The sequence below is a fragment of the Thermobia domestica genome, chromosome 11 (genome assembly GCF_964235325.1).
Source record: "Thermobia domestica chromosome 11, izTheDome1.hap1.1, whole genome shotgun sequence".
Classification (NCBI taxonomy): Eukaryota; Metazoa; Arthropoda; class Insecta; order Zygentoma; family Lepismatidae; genus Thermobia; species Thermobia domestica.
This window is the reverse complement of record NC_137464.1, coordinates 248,744,708-248,762,252: the sequence shown is the minus strand read 5'-3', so window position 1 is coordinate 248,762,252 and position 17,545 is coordinate 248,744,708. Positions and strand designations below refer to the sequence as shown.

The 17,545-nt window shown below is 36.8% G+C and overlaps 1 protein-coding gene across 3 annotated transcripts in view; it reads left to right on the top strand.

The window, feature by feature from the left end:
- Window positions 1-17,545, top strand: part of LOC145664899 (putative RNA-binding protein Alsin2) — a 99,271-nt gene that overhangs the window by 16,143 nt on the left and 65,583 nt on the right. For 2 of the 3 annotated variants that reach the window (XM_081731971.1, XM_081731969.1), the window contains exon 3: window positions 11,344-11,442. In XM_081731971.1, the coding sequence (XP_081588097.1) occupies window positions 11,344-11,442 (99 nt within the window). Of the gene's footprint in view, window positions 1-1,868; window positions 1,990-11,343; window positions 11,443-17,545 lie in introns of those variants that run through there. The other variant, XM_081731972.1, reaches the window with a different exon arrangement.

Here is a 17,545-nt window from a genome sequence, read left to right as displayed (position 1 = left end):
ATATGCTCACTATAAAGAAGGCAGGCTTACGTCTGATTTTTTTTTTTTTTTTTTCAATCAAAATTTTCTCATATGCGTTGGAATGTAATTATTTTCGGTTGCGAAGGTGGCAGTGTGGCTCAGTGGTAAAACGTTCACGCGTGGTGTCTCAGATTCGAACCCAGCTCGCGGCAAATAAACTTTGTGTAGCACAAACATCATGTTCGTGAGTTATCTCGTGGTTCTTCCTCTTTCACCATTCCACCATTTCATTCATAGTGAATCATCATCATCATCATCATCACCACCTCTCCTCTCCTCTCTTTATACTTTCGTTTCTCTCCTTCAAAATAATGTTTAAAAGCTTACATAACTTGAATAAAATAAATATATAATGAAAGTTTCATTTATTGTAAACTCATTATTTGTGTTCCTTTTGAATTCATCTTTAAGTAGTAATGCAGTAATTTGAAATATTTTATTCAATTCATTTATTCCTACGAATCTCCTTCATTGAACATAGTAAAGGGTGTATATCGGAGTGAAATATAATATTGGTTAATGTTCAGCTCGTTTCTTTAGTTGAATTAGCTATCATATATGATGCATTTAGATCACATTGCATTAAATTTAAGTTGAATTTATATATATCGGTGAATTATTTGTAACGTTTGTCTTTTCCGCCCCTCTTTTTGCTCACGTATACTATTACGAACTCCGTTACTATTACCATTATATATGTATATTTTTTTTTTCCCCAAATTCGTAGGAGACTACTATTTGTTTTTGAGTTACATACTGGTATATACGTAGGTCGATGAAATATAACTTTAATTTATTATTGTATATTTAAACAGAGAATGTTGTTCTACTTTGTGGAAAAGTTATGTAACGGTTTTATGTAGTTAGAAGTTACATTTTTATTCAGGTGGAGGGGAGATTAGAAAAGTAACTAATCTTGAAATATAGTTCTTTTCAGAATATCACATAGAATATGAGGCAAATAGAGAGTGATGTAAAAATGTCTGTCTGTAAGTACATTACTTGATAGAAACCATAGGTAATTATCGTGCGATGGAAAGACTTATATTTACAATATTTTAGCGGGATTGTGCGGTGGTTGGTAAGTAGCGGAGAGTTCGTTTGGGATCGATTGTCGATTGTTGATTCCACAGAACTGGGGAAAATAGTTCTGTTAAATATAGACCTCTACTTTCCATCGAGTTCAGTGTTCTGCTTAAAGCAGGACGCATAGTAGTTTTAAATGGATGTAATCATTTCCTCGTGAAACTTTCATTTGGTTTATATTTAACATATACTACTACTCCAGTTCTGATTCATGACTTCGGGAAATATTTCGGGGAAAAGGAGAAAAGACTTGCTGGCCAACACGGAATGCCTGCTCTTCTGTAAGTAAGCTACATACATACATATATTTTTGTACTGCATGATGCTCTGTAGCGTTGAAGACCCGTGCAGCGGAGCCTGTTAAGGTGAAAAGCGTGTCGTTCTGTGAGTATGCACATTCGATTGTTCTCCAGAAATTCTTCTTAAACTATTCGATAGAAAGCAAAGTTGACAAAAAAATATTCTTTCAAATAATAATTAAATCATAAATGAAATAGGTCATTTAATTTCTTTCTTAAAAAAAAAAAAAAAAAAATCATATAATTCTCGCAAGAAACAACATGTTAGAAGATAAAACCTACGAAATGAAGAAGTAATTGGACTGTTAGCTTGTTTTCACTTAGTTTATTTCAGTTATTTTTTTGTTTCAGTTGAGTCTTTGTATTTGCTAGATTGTCATAATTGGATGTATTGGAAGACAGTCCATGTTTTTTTTTGATAGAAACATTATCTTACCAGAATTTCAACTGAATTTCTTTCACCCTCAGGGAATTAATTTACGAATTTTGAGACCCATGATGATAGTTTAGAAGGAATTTTGTCATCGTTTCAAGGAGTCAACAGCAATCGAGTAGCTGCTTTAGAAGATGTGTCTTGAAGTCTGTAAGTTAAAAAGTTTAAAACCAAAGCCGAAAAAAAAAAAAAAAAAAAGCTTTTAATATTGAAAAGAAAGTTGTTTACGTACACACATTACATAACTAAGAGTTACATTGTGTACTGTTTCTTTTGTGCTGAGAACAGGCTCCTGACGTATTTACTTGACTGTTAAGCATCTTTGTCTTCAATGAATGAATTTCATTGATGAAATTTTTAGCACAGATCATTTGCACTAAGTGAATAGCATTGACTGGGGCTGGTATTTTTTATTTCAGAGGCTCTAAACTATTTTGGGCTGAGAGTGGTTGGTTTTCATTTGTTACGAGAAGTTTTTAATTAGTTGCGTTGGTTAAAATTTATTGTTCGTCTTTGACACCGATATTTGTGCTTAGATTACGTAAAGCACTCGAAGATGTTTGTATTGGTTAAGTAGGAATAGACATTTTACCGTATTTTCCCGTGTTTAATGCGTCTTCTTGTATGATGTGTACGTAGAAAAATGCTGCTATGAAAATTAAATTGGCGAGTACACACAATCACGTAATTACTTTTATAACTCCATTGAGTTTCGTTGTACCTTGACGCTCAGAAGTTGCTTTTGTCGTCGTAAAGCTCGAACAAATCGATTATTGTATGCCAGGGTATCATAGTATCGTATAAGGGTGTTGTTATTCTTTTCTATAGTAACTCAGTCATAATATATATTTCTATACGTACACACTTAATTCTTTACATAACCGTGTATCCTTAATCTCCCTCCCTAAAAAAAGGCTTAAAGTTCGCATGAGATGCGGTAAAATACGGTAATTTCATTAGTATATTCTTATATCCAGTAATATATCTATATTAGAATGTATGTTGTAACATTGTATGTCGATGATTAAAATGTATACAAGATTAAGCTGTAAATAGTTTGCAGTTTTGCAAACTTAATTTACTTTCGTAAATGTAATTTGAATTCGTTCACTTGAGCTCTGCCTAACAGTTTATATTTTTCAGTGTTATAAAGTAATAGCAATTTCTTACAGTTACTAAACAAGGGGTGTAGGGAAAGGTAACTTCCTTTCAGAATTTTACAATTCAAGACAGTTTAAATCCTGCAAATGTTACTCACTGTCCTATCTTCAAAGTGAATATGCTATCCCACATGTTTTTGGATTTATTTTCAACTTTATGATAACAGTATTAATAATTTGTTGGCCGAATGATTTTGTTTTGCTTCTTCATAATAAACTCCTTCACACCTTCCCTATTATCTGTGTAATTTGCTATCCTATATAACAATGGTTTCCAACCTTCTTTGTCTGGCTTTCTTCTTCGTAAATCTTGTATAACTTAACGCTCTTTTCCCTCAATCCAGTTCATTCGCCGTACATACTTTATGCGTAACCTCTTCTGTGATTTCAGATGCAGCATTTAATTCTCGTATCTTCAATAAAATGATAATAATAATCATAATTATATTCTTACATAATTATATTTCAGCAAGACTTCTACATACCATTATAGTGGAGTAGTATTTTTTACTGGTTTTCTTCTTAATGAGACTACAATTCTTAATTGTTATTAGGTATCGGTAACTGAAAATGTTCTTGCCGTTTGTGATCGTTAGACAGACAGACAGTGCATAGTACTCATCGTGAGGTCTCGAAGTGATTCTCCATCAGCAACCAACACGCTTTGTCACTGTTTCTGCAGCTGCACGACGCCTTGGCAGTGAAATTCGAAGGTTGTGGACGCGTGCCACAGGGAGATTTCACGGAATGGTTGTCCAGAGATTGGAACAGATGGTAATTTGATGTCGTTAGGTCCGGTGAGTAGGGATTATTGCAGTCTCTCAGCCAAGTCGCTGAATAGTATTCTTGGTCGTTTTTACCGAGTGTAGTCTCGCATTGTCTTTAACACCCTTGCGATTAACCAACGGTGGCTCCGAGTACAGGTCTGCATCGATAGTGTGCCCTGATGGTAGGAGCTCGTAATGCACCACTTGCTGAATCTTGCTTGGGTGCAAAGGTGGTTTTGAGGTGTGAAGATGAGTTACACGGTGACAATCAATAGCTAGTACGCTTGGGAGTGCCATACTGGACCAACGTTTCGTCTCACGTGATCACACACGACCAAATATGGGTGTGTTGCGGTTGAGCCAGCAAGGATAGTGTGTCACTAATCTTTCTTGTTGGGTGCCTACGATGTGTGGCGATACCCATGTGCCCAACTGGTACTGTACATCTTCCCTGTGTGATCACAAAAGCTTCGACGTGAATTTCTGGAACCAATCTCTGGCAGTGCGTTCATTCACGGCACACTTAAGTCATACAACAGCTATTAAACAGGCTATTTCGATGCGTCCATTTCCCTTAGACATTCGATGAGTTGTGATTGCTGTGTGCACACGATACCTGTATTGGGACACGTGAAGTCAGACTAGTCCCCCTCCCGCCTGCCCGCACTTTTCTGGCGCTAAATCACTTCGTTTGTTCTGAGTGCTTCTTCAAATAGAACTTTAATAACGGCAGGAACTTTTCTGTTTGTTGTCTAATGTGTGTTGATACGGATTTAACGCCTCTTTGTTACATTATTTGTAATATTTATAAGTTCAATAACCATAAAAACAGCATAATTAAGTATTTATGGCTACTTGTAAGTCAGTTATAAATCATTTAATTGTTTCTATATTTCTTCAATACTTCCAACACCAACAATAAAATAAGAAGTCAATGCCATTGTTAACAAAGAGGTTAAATTGCAGAATTACGAATAATTTAGAAAGAGGTAATGTTAAACATGACGCGTTTCTGAAATTTGCTGAATCTAAATTGTAGATCACAAATAACGCTTTATTGATATATTTTTTTAATAGTTTATCAGAGCTTGCGCCCCTTCCCAAGAGGCGCGTCCCCAGGTTGAGAATCACTGCTATACAACCTAGTGTATACTATGCTACCATATAGTGTCAATTGAAGCAAAAGCTAGCGGGTTTATACCCTGTTCATAGTTTTTTTTTTTTTCCTGACAAAGTAGTATGCATTAGTTTTCACGAATACGCTTGTTTTCTTCAATGCTTTCATTTCAGTGGTGGAAAATTATGAAGCCGTTATGTTCCAAAAATCAAAGTGTTGAATAAATTAACAGCTCTAAATCTTCATTGATGCCTTAGTTCGAGTCTCTGAGAACACCCGGTGAAAGAGGTATAATAGCTTTCTCTTAGGCCAGCCATCCTGAGTGAGGTTTTTTTCTTGCTTTACCTTATTCGCACCAGGCAAATACCGGGATGTTGCCTAACATATAGATCCCAGACTGCTTTTTTTTATTCCTCGGAGAGTGTGCTCGCCGAGGGACGTAATTCCTCATGCGCCTCTTAAGGCCACATGTATCGGCAATGTTCAAAAATATCTATAAATATTCTTTATTTGTAAATCTCTAATATATAATAACGTTTATAAGCTCGGGCTTTCAATTATTTAATTTAAAATCCATTTGATCATCGCTTCCTTTATTAAAGAGACCCACCTTGTGTCTATATGGTTAACATGTCTTCAGCTCGAGAAACCCATGTGATCCAGGTCCTACGTTAAGCTATAAATCTACACCTTGCATAGCTTATATAGGATTTCAAACCAGTCAACCATATTTTAGCTAAAGAGCATGGCTATAGCAAGCTAAGGTTCCATTTAATGTTTTCTCTGTCCAAACATATTGCTTCTGTGGGTCGCGCCGAGTTTTTTGAAGTCTGCTAAGTACATTCAGATTTAAAGAGTAAGAAAACGTAGAGTTCTTACATTTTACCAATAAATTACCTCATAAGGTTTCCGAAGAAACCTGTCTGGAAGAAGGCTTGTACCATTGAAATTCAAATCTGTATTTGTCTCGATTGTAAGCAATTAAGGATCAAAATTATGTTCTAGAACACACTTCATTATGTGATGCATATAAATAAATAAATAAATAAAAAATAAATAACAGAAACTCAGATTCAAAAGTTGTGGGGACGAAAATAAGATCATCGCCAAAAAAGGCCATTAACCCTTTTTTTTTCTGTTATTTCCAGCTCTTTGTTATAACTTTAAGTTTTCGCTAAGTGTTTTAACTTTCTGCGTTCGGAATTTTTGTAAAAGTGTAAATTGGTTAACTACGAATAATTTTAAGGATGAAATGTGTTAAAATGTCTTTTATAGAGTTTATAGAGAAAAATTGTGGTATTTAAGGATCATTACATTGTTCAAGTAAAAATTAATTTTAAAACTTTTTTTTTTTTTTTTTTTTTTTGCCATCTATACATGGCACCCTAAATACAAAAAAATTATTATTCAAAACATACATCGATCATCTGGAACTTGTTTCTTCGCAGTCTTATGTCATACTTTTTTTTTTTATTTATTTATTTATTTCATATATTTATACTAATTTCATGTTCTTGAGATTCTGAATATACTGTTAGTGTTCTACCGGTGTTGAACCTGTTGATTTTCTGTCTCCAATAACTTAGATGGAGATAGATTTGGACTAACAGATTGTCTTTTTGTGAAGCAGTAATCTACTATACTTAATTCTCATAGCTCTCTTGTCATTTCGGCACAAAATTGTAAGTAGGAATCTGCGTTTTACTTAATATTTTATACCAGCAACGTATTTCCAAATCCTCTGTTAGTGTGATTTTTTTTTCTTTCTTTCTATGATGCTAGTCGGAATACTGTAGTCCTTTAACGAAATAGATCAAAAAGGATATAGATATTTTGTTACATTCGTTGTAATTTTATTAGAAAACAACTATTAGTAACCATTTCTGTACTCGTTACTTTCGAAACCCAACTTCCGCTTTGGTACATTCTTCGCTTCTTTCAATTCAGAAACCGGGCAGTGCTGAAACTAGCACGTAACTAATGCTATTACGTAGTAAATTCTAATCGCATTTGCTTCTGTAGTAAATGAAATGTACAATCAGAACAACATATTTTAGGCAAAAACTTATGTGTAATAAACATAGTTTGTGAGATGAATTATGAAAGCAGTGGGTTTGTTAAAATGAAAGTATGTTGTTCCCATTTGGAATACACTATTTTGTCAATTCTACAATTGAAGACATTTTCATAACTATTGCTCAGTGTCGTTTGAAAGTTTCGTTTCTTTTCTTTTCTTAATTTTTTTTCCCTTCATTTTTTCCTTCATGAAATGATTGCCAGTAAGGATGAGGGAAAATGGATTAGGGAATGCGCTAGTAAATTGTTGAGTATATGTAAAAGAAGGGTTAACGAATAGAACTTTTGCTTCCTATTAAACTCGTAGGCTGTTCCTTTTCATTTTGCAACTGCAAAAGGTAACCTTATGTTTCCATTATTATTGTGAGCAGTTGCCAAAATTACTATTTGTATAATTTCATCATTGTGGCAAAGTTTTTTTTTTTTTTTTTTTTTTTAATTCATAGTAAAATATTTATACTTTAGGCCAATACTACTGCGTTGATGAAGATATCTTATAAAGGCTGATAAATTTCATCGTCAGTAAGAAACACAAAATATCCAGTACTGCGTGGTTGTATTTAACGCGGACCCCCTTTATGCGTGCAGTTTTCATATCGTCTCTGCAATGCTTGCAGACTAGTCATAGAAATGCGAAGATTGCTTTGAAAAACCAGGTTTCCGTGTGAACAACAATGGCATCTGTACCATTAAAATTGCTTTACAATTTCAGTTTGGGACAGTCAAATGTCTGTAGAATGTAGAATAATGCGGGTGCTTGTATTCACTCCAATTGCAAAAGTCACGGAATACCTACCAAATAACGTGTGGGACCTCCTCCAGCACGGCGAAGTGCAGCAGCTGGACATGGTAGGGCGCGACAAGTCGCTAATAGTCCGGGGAGAAATGTCCAACCATGCATCCTCGATTGCCGTCCACGATTCGGTGATGATTCCAGCTGGGAAGATCCTAGGCATAAGTAGGCCATTCGATGATCACATGTACTAGACAGGGTTCATGTGCGGAGATCTAAGGAGCCCATCATGCATTGTAAGTGGCTAGAATGTTCAGTCAAACACCATTGTGACGCAGTGACATCGCGCATTGTCATCTTGGAAAATTCCACTGTTAACAGGGTATTCGAAGTCCATAAAGGGCTGGAGATGTTCACCAAGCAACTAAACATAATGATAACCGGTTAATATCCGATTCAAGTAAACCAGAGGACCCAAACCATGTCATATAAACACGCCCCAAACTTTTACGGAGCCACTACGGGCTTGGAGACTGTTTTGTTGATAGCTTGGAACTTCAGCTCCACAAGGAGTCTGGCACCACCCGTGGCCCCAACCATCCGTGCGTAGCAACTGGAAACATGGCCCATTTGACCATGTTACATGATGCGAGTCATCTAAGGTCCAAGCCACATGTTCCAGAACCCACGTGGATCTCCGCTGCCGACATTGTTTTTAGTAGCGACTCTTGTATCGGTCTGCAACTGTAATACACCATGGAGACCGAATTGCGCTGTACTGACCTCGTGAGCCAAGTTGCTAGGATGTCCTGCATTGATTCGTGCTGTCAGTTCAAGCACTGTTTCTTGTTTATTAGATGTCGCCAATAGCTATCATTCAGCACACATGGGTGGCCATTACGTTGTTCTGATGCATCGTAATACCTTCAATGCAATACTCACGATCCACACTGAATAAGGAAAGTTCAGTGACTGGATGACCTTCCGAAATCGCATGTCCCGCTCGTCTAGCACCAACTATCATCCCACGCTCAGACGCCGATAATTTCTGTTGGGTTGTCATTACCCGGTACACCACGTTTCACTCCACTCATAAGTCCAACTAACAGCACTATAACTACTTCGCGTCGTTCAGCCGTTTTCCACGATGTTCCTGCGACGTCAGCTAGTTCCCTACCACTGTCCCATGCTTTGGGCACTTAAATGTAGCAGGAGGTTTAGGAACTAAAGTTACAAGGCCGATGTTTCTGGAGTTTTCGTCTGTTATCGAAGAATGAGGAGTGTGCGGTAAATTTACTACATGGAATTGACAACTATGTACAGTTTCAGCCACCCGCCACGTACGGCGCTAGTTGTAGGTAAATACAAATGGCGACTCGTTTGGAAAACTGGTCTCTCAAAGAAGTCCACTCAGCTATTCAATTTCTGTGGGCGAAACCTGTAACCGCGGCTGAAATTCTCTGGCATCTGGTAGAGGTTTATTGCGAGACTGTAACGTCGCAGTATGGTAGAGAAAACGCCACGTGCTGTTGAAGCAGTTTCGCTCGAACAGCATCGACAGCCTCCACGCAGCCCGGACATCACTCAAAGCTATTTACATCTGTTCCCGAACTTGAAGGAGCACCTTGGAGGCCATCGCTTCGCTTCAGACGGGGAGGTGAAATAGTCAGTGACAACGTTGTTGAACACGGAAGGACAAGATTTTTACCAGGAATAAATCTTCAAACTTATCCCACGATGTAAGAAGTGCCTCAACCTATATGGAGACTAACCTAATGTATATACTATCTGTTGGTTGTATGAAATGATATATACACGTTTTACTGCAGGCTTTATCACCCCTCGTATTTGGAAACGAAGCTTCTACAATTTGTTTATTGCCTGACAAATGTTGTGTATCGGCGTATTGCCCTCGGCGTAGAAAGATAATCTCTTTGGCCAATTTAGCGTTGGTTTCTTTCTTTGTCTTCAGTCTACCCTATTCTGGTCATCTTTGTGTATGGAGAACCGTTGTGGCGCCATTTTACACAATGCTATTAGGTCATTGGATCAAAAATACACTCAGGTTTTACTTACATTTACCTGTCATTCCATGAAATGGACCCCTTCGCCGGGCTAAAATCTGGTCTCTGCTTGTTCATGCTTCTGATCAGAGGTTAGAATGTTTTAAATTTATTTGGTGCAACCTGTTCTTTCCCAAATCCTTCCCAGTAATCTTCCACATTCGTTGTGGCTGATACGTTGAATCCGGCAATTGTCAAGAAATTATCCTGCTAAGTCAGTCATCTTGGGAGTGCTTACAGAAATTGATTATACCTTGGAAATTGACTATACCTTGGATTTTCTTACTGGAACAAGTTCTGATTAGTTCGTCTGGATATAGTTTGTGACAGTACAGTCACATATTTCAGAGTTGGAATGAATGCTCTGTCTGTATATTAGTGTGCTCGAAACCATCTAAGCCTACGAATTTATCACTTTCTGGTATTATTTGGGGCACTAAGGCGAAGTTACCCTATTTTTCGATTGCAGGACCACAGATCTAGCAAAAAGAATTAATAGAAAGGATCACATACGGTCTGATAGCATCATACATGTAGTAAAATTTTCCATAAGATACAGGTTGGCTAACTAATATTTCATATTAAATATGTTGAAAGTGTGTGTGTTTGTGATTTGAAAGTAAAATTTCGGGGAATTTGAATATTAGTTGTAGATCTTGCTCTGTGTGTGGATTGATGTTATGATACTTCCAAGAGATGGTTTACTCTGGACTAAGAGTAAGGCTTCTAGCCAATGTATGTTAGTTTTATCTTTCTATTTTGACGTCCTACTGACAAGTTTATGTAAGTGGGCACTCTTGTTTCGTATTGTGAGTAAAGGGTTGATAAGTATTATCGAATTTCAATAAGTAGGTTTGAGATATAGTGAAAACTAGTGTTTGTTGGGTACTAATCATTTCCTGGATGGTCGTTTTGAATCTTTGTATAATCCTCCAAACCTTTGATTTATAACATGGGATATAAAAGTGAATTCTCATAAAGATACACAAAGTGCTGAGAATGAATAGTTATACTTTACATTGTAAATTGTAAACAATGAGAATGCAAATAGTTTTAAATAGATGTCACATGGTTCTATATTATAAACATGTAAAGATACTTGGATCCGATGTGCTGGCCACATATCGAGCTGAACGTGTCGTCTACTCGTCCGCTGTACTTCATGACCTCCAAAGAATTTAAAGTTTAAACATGAAGCGTGTTAGTGAAGTCGTTTTTTTGCGTCAGGGGGTTGTCTATATGTATCTATGAAGAAAGTGGAGCAGTTATTTGGATAATGTCGAATATACTCTTAAAAAAAATAATAATAATAAAAAACTTTCAGAGGGCTTTGTTGTACATTTACATTATCAGATCTTAGTACCAGACTTCTACCTGAACGAAGAAGAATAAAACTTATGTCTGATTTATGTATTTTTATATTGAGTGGAATATTTTGTAGGTAAAATTCTTGAATTAACTTCCATCACAGAGAAAAGGAGCGTTGTATGCATGTTGTGTGCAGCTGCCTCAGCCCAATAGTTAGGTATTACTTTAATGAAAATTTGCTCTTAAGTTATCTAACACAACTGTTTTTGTCTACTTACAGCGAATGGATCTTGGAGAATGTCCCAAAATACACGATCTTGCATTACGGGCTGACTATGAGCAAGCTAGCCGTTCGAAGGACTACTATTATGACATTGATGTGAGTACCTTCAAATTTATTAATTTTTCTTATTAAGTGAATATGTTGTGTGTAGCCAATTAATGAAATTAAAATTGTATAGTGACTACATGAGTGTGACTTCGAGTTGAACAATTGAAGATCATAAACAATTCTCTGGTGTAGTATTAACATTCATACTGATAATACTGATACATAATAATTGACGAACTGAGGAGTTGGGAAGGATTGTGCTAACGTGAAAAGTAAAAGATTATGTTTGTGGCAAATTGAGTTGTAAGTGAAATGTGTCGTTTTCCTGTGTTCTTATTCTCTTATGAGATAAAGTAAAACAAGATGTCATATGATACGGGATTCATTCATTGATAATTGTTATCTAAGCACCTAACTCCGCTAAATCATACAAGGATTTTCTCTCTCTAGAATATCATTTATAAAACTCACATTTGAAGCTAGTGAATGATCCGTTGTACCCGTTTTGAAACTTTTCTTTTTTCCTTTCCTTTCTTTCTTGCTAGTATTATATTTTCATTTTCGAGTCATTCCACCGAAAATTGCACGATCGTGGCTACACGACCAGTTTCTAAAATTCTGATACTTTGGACACACATTGACACGTGTTCCGTAAACACAATATTGAAATTAGAAATATCGGATTCCATTACGTATAATCACGGCGGCCATATTTTTTATATGGCGTGCAGCAAATAATGAGGAAATCAGGGTGCATGCGAAATACAATACCAGAAAGGAAAAGGAGTACAGATATGAGACAAATACCAATGGAAAGATTGTGAAACGACCTTTAATGCAGTGCTAAAAACTTTTTACTGGCTCAGTTTGAAATGCCTCAAATGCCACAGTCACAAATGAGCATAATCGAAATTACCATCTTTTAAGTCTTAAAATTCTGGGAAGGAGTTGAGGAAAAATGTCCTGTATCGACTGGACTTTGTATTTGTCTCCCCACAAGTGTACAGCTGGACGAAATAGAAGATCGTAGAAATGAATAGATTGATTTTATAATGCATTAAACATGGACAGAAATGGAATTTTGCCAATGTTTGCGCTTGAATATCGCTGGTGAGGGAAGTACAAAAAATTCTGAAACTTAAGCTAAATGACTTAATGTTCCGTTCAGCACCCAAGCTATATGACATGCGGTCATGCAGTTTAAAGTAAAATACTAAGCACTATAATGCATTCAAAATTTTCACGGTTCTCCCACCGGGAATCGAACCCGGAACCAAAGGTTTGCGTGCTAACCACTAGAGGAGATTTTAAATCCGTATCTTTTGGAGACGAAATACGATAGGAAGTTCGTAAAATAAGTTCCGTTTCGATCTTCCTTCGCGGCAGCGCTACGATTGCAGTTCCTCTGATGGGCGCGAGTTACTTCGATCCAAATAGAACGAAATGACGTTATTTTGAGATCGCTCTGTGTTGCGTGTCGTTCGTAGTGATTGTTTATAATGGCAGCGTTGATAAAAATCCCGCTGCTTGTGAAATTAGATCTGTGATTCGTTTTCTGAATGCGAATAACGTTAAACCAAGTGACATTCATCGACAAATCAGCGAGATTTACGGAGAAAATGCAATGAGTGATTCAATGGTGAGAAGATAGGTCCAACAATTTAAGGAAAGGCGTGAACAAGTGCATGACGAAGAACGATGTGGGTGTCCATCTGTGGTTTCTGATGAATTAGTGAGTGCAATCGAAGAAGACACACTGCGAATGTGACCAAACAACTCCTTGAAAGCTTTGGCTCGGACGTTTTTGGCCATCCTCCATTCAATCCCGACCTGAAGTCTTTCCTTGGTGGTAAGCGCTTCAACAACGAGGAAGAATTAAAAGAACATGTTACCACATGGTTGACAACACAGGCGGCAACATTCTGTGACTCAGGAATACATAAACTTATATCAGGCTATGAAAAATGCCTGGAAAATTACAGGAGCTGTGTGGAAAAGTAGTGTGTTATTGATTTTTGTACAATATATTGCTTTCTTTATCTGTACTAGATTTGTTATTATTATTATTATAACCAAACGGAATTTACTTTCCGAACGAACTTCGTAGTTTGGAGAACGTCCTATATGTGAAGATGTGAAAGGTTCACAGCACTGGATTTAAGCCTCAATTGTGGTTCTAAGTGCATGTTAATAATAATCATGTCCTTATAATCTTAGTGTTCCACAAGGATGTAAAACGCAAACTCGTTCAACTCCCCCTCCCCCTTCCCATTTCCATTTTCTCTATTTTTGTGGATAGTGCATGACAGCAGATGAGTTATGAATGTACTATGAAGTTTAGAATTTTGAAATTAAATGTCGATTGAAAGCAGAGGATTCATGTTATTCAGTCCAAACTCTTCTTTATTTTAAACTATAATTACCTACGAAACATGGTCGCTTACTTTGAAGAAAGAATGCAGACTAAAAGTGTTCGAAAACAAAATTCTGAGGTGAATATTCAGACGCAAATGAAAAATGGCTGGAACTTCATAACAAGGAACTGCATAGTTTACCCGATTTATCTAACAGTGTTAGGATCATTAAGTTGGGGGGGGGGGGGAGGTCATGTAGCCATAACGGAAGAAAGTAGGAACACTTTCAAAATTTTAACTAGAAACTATCGGAAGAAGACCATTAGGAAGATCCAGCTGCAGATGAGGGACAATATTAAGATAATGACGCAAAAATAGAAATACGAAGTGGAAACGACCCAGTTGGCTAAGGACAGAAGTCAGTGAAGAGTTTTGTAAATGCAGCATTGAAACCTCTTGAGTTTCATAGGCAATAGTTAAGTTCAAAATTTCGTGTTGATCATCGAATAGAACCACAGACCGACTGTTGCAGTTATACTAAGATGCCCTTCTGAATCGCAATAGAGTAATTTCCAAGCTCAGCACCATATAATAGTTACAGATCCATGTAACACTTCGTAAACTGGTTATTTAATATTGTAACGATCCGGCGGAACTTCCGTAAGCGCCAAGCGGTCATATGAAGTGGAAAGGGGAATTTCGATTTACATTCGAAATGCAGAGAGGATTGTGTGTGAAGGAATCTTCAGTGACCGTAAGAATCTGTATTCCTATAACTTTGCAGCCAGTGTTATCGCGCTGAAAACATTAATTCTACGTACATCATCAGTAAACTGTTTCATGAACTTCGTGTCTGAAAAGACAGGAACATGTTGAACTGGAACATTGCATACAAATCCATTACATCCAAAACTGTTTTCAATCAAATTAAATAATAATAATTTAGATATGAACACTATTAACTCACAGAAAAACACACGCATTACTTTCGATTTTAAATCAGAAATAATAATAATAATAATAATAATAATAATAATACAAACTTTAGGAATAAAATATGCAGCCCCATAAGAAATGTTTTTTTGGATCAAAAGATCCAATATATTTCAATCAAAAATTTTCTTGCAGGCCTTATATCTGGGGACCTACATATAATGTAGTCAAACCCAAACTATCACTTAAGTCAGTATAATGTCCTTATTCCGTAAAAATATGAAAATTCGATTCAGGGGCCGTTCAGAAATTTTGTGGCCCTTGATCCAAATACTAATTATTGGCCAGGATCGCAATCTTTTGATGCTTTTTTTTTTTTAGTCATTCCTAAAATTCTTGTTGTTAATCTTGTCTATAGAAGTTCTGCTGACTACCAGCACAATTGCATTGATATTTCTCCTAATGAAATCTCTCTATAAATACTGCTGCTTTCTCCACAACGCGAACAGAAACCAATTTGACCGACTCATAATTTACTTCCATTTTTCAAAATGTGCTGAAACTTTATGCCTTGTTTCCCACACTCCTACAATTCATATCAAAATGCCAAGAATCACGTTACTACTTGCGTGAGCTACAGACTCATAAAACTCAAGTAATTATCTGCTACATTCCCGTGTGCAGTTAGAGAAAACGGGGTTAGTGTTCAACATTCCATTAAATATGATTGGGAGATCAGTGAGTCAGTGGTAGAACGCTCACGTTTAGTGTATCTGGATGTTCTTAAGAGTTCTTCCGCTTCCTCTTACATTCTCGTCGCATAAAAGTTTTCGTAATCATTCAACTCCGTAGCCTACAGTGCTTAAGCGTGGGAAGTAAAACTAGAAATTTCATTCCGTAAAAATTATGGGAAGGGTGACTTACTAACTGAAGTGAAGAGTGATTCCCAACAAAGACTTGTCCATAAGAACATAGTCTGTAAAAATGACCGTACAGCTTGGTTACTTATTTGAAGGTGTTGGCCAGGTTTGAATAAGTCTTTCCGTCCTCCCAGTTTTGGATTCTTCATCGAGTTGTTGGTTTAGGCGAACCTCAATGCAACCATACAGTCTCTGTTTCAACTGCATAATTATCAGATGCCAATAACATGCTGGCGTTGTCAATTATTTAATTTTACGCCACCAGTTTGTTACTTCACTTCTAGTTTGTCTTCGTACTCAGATCTGAGAAAAATAATGCAATTACTGATGTTGCTACGATGAATCATCGTAACGTCTAAAATACAGGGTTCCTGAAGAGTTAACTTTGTAAAAGTATAAACTGATGTTACAGCAATTCAAGTTGTATTTTCCTTAGACTACTAATTTCAGAGTACAGTACTTCCAATTGAATTTTAAGTTTGTCGTGATGCCTACTAACTTGTTAAATTTCACAGCATGGCTGTTCCAAAAGAGATTGTTCTTGTCACCGAATGTGAAAGGAAATCTTTGTAACTTAATCGCCGGAAGGAAGGAAAGAAAACCTTAGCTCTCTAATGAGAAGAAAGCACTAATATTTCGAGTACATACATGTATTCATCATAAAGTCTAGTGTTTCTATCGAATCCCGTAATAACTTTTTTGTTATTTATTATTAATTTTTTTATTGCGTTTTTCCGCTAGTGAGGTTAAATATCAGGGTTCCCACATTCTGGAAAATCAGGGAAATGAAAATATGTAGGAAAATCATGCATTTTGCGTACAATGTCATGGAAAGTCAGGGAACGTAAATGTGCAAGTGTAACATTCTTTTTCAATCTAAAATTGTTTCCCCTCTAAGGGGCCGCGGTGGCTCAGTGGTAGAGCGTTCACCTCTGGTGCATGGGGTTCCGGGTTCAAACCGTGCTCCTGCCAAGTGAACTTTATGGTGGACAAACACCGTGTGCGTGGGATTTATCGGGGTTCTCCCGTTTCCTCCCACTTTCTTCATTCCACCATTTCATTCATTTCTTATCACAGTCTCCTTTATCCTAACCAGCATAACGTGGTACGTAAAACTCAAAAATGTCATTTTATTTTTCATTTTGTTTCCTCTCTCTCAGTTGTACAAATTGACATGTGAAGAGGACCACAATTATACAGGATTCCCATTGATAATAGTGATGCAGTGTTGCTATTTCTTGCTGAGGCAGTGAGGTCCTCTCTCTCTCTCTCTCTCTCTCTCTCTATATATATATATATATATATATATATATAAAAAGAGAGAGAGAGAGAGAGAGAGAGAGGGGGGGGGAGGAATAATTATCATTTAGAAGCAAAACTCGAAGTATGACTTGTCATCTTCGTAAACATCGGTTTTAAGACAGAAAAACTACTGAAAGAACTGAAAGCATCAGATAAAGATAATTTAGGCTTCAGGCTTGACTGTCGAAACTTTTTGCTAGGTACAATCAAGATGATTGTGGAAAGGAGCCCTCTGAAGTACAACCTGGTACATGCTCTGTCATCTTTGGAACCCAGGTTACAAAAGAACAATCCAGAGCTTACTCAATCTGGGATGAAACACATCCTACTGTAGAAAGACATTTACTGTAGAAAACCAAGTCGAAGATTGTCTGGTAGCGCAGAGGTGGTTGTATGATGCAGTTACGTACTATGGAGGTGTAGAATCTGTTTCAGTTGATCGAAGAATGCTTCTCCCAGTTCGTTCAGCTCGGAGACGCTATGATAAATACGTTAAACAGAAACGAATGGAAAGTGCAGAGGAAAGTGGAATAAAGGTGAAAAAAGAAAACCTAACTGCTGAAGTTAGAGATTGGAAGCAAAGAAGAAACAAATGGAATAATGTTACAAATAAGAAGACTCTCCCATAGAACAAATTCAAGA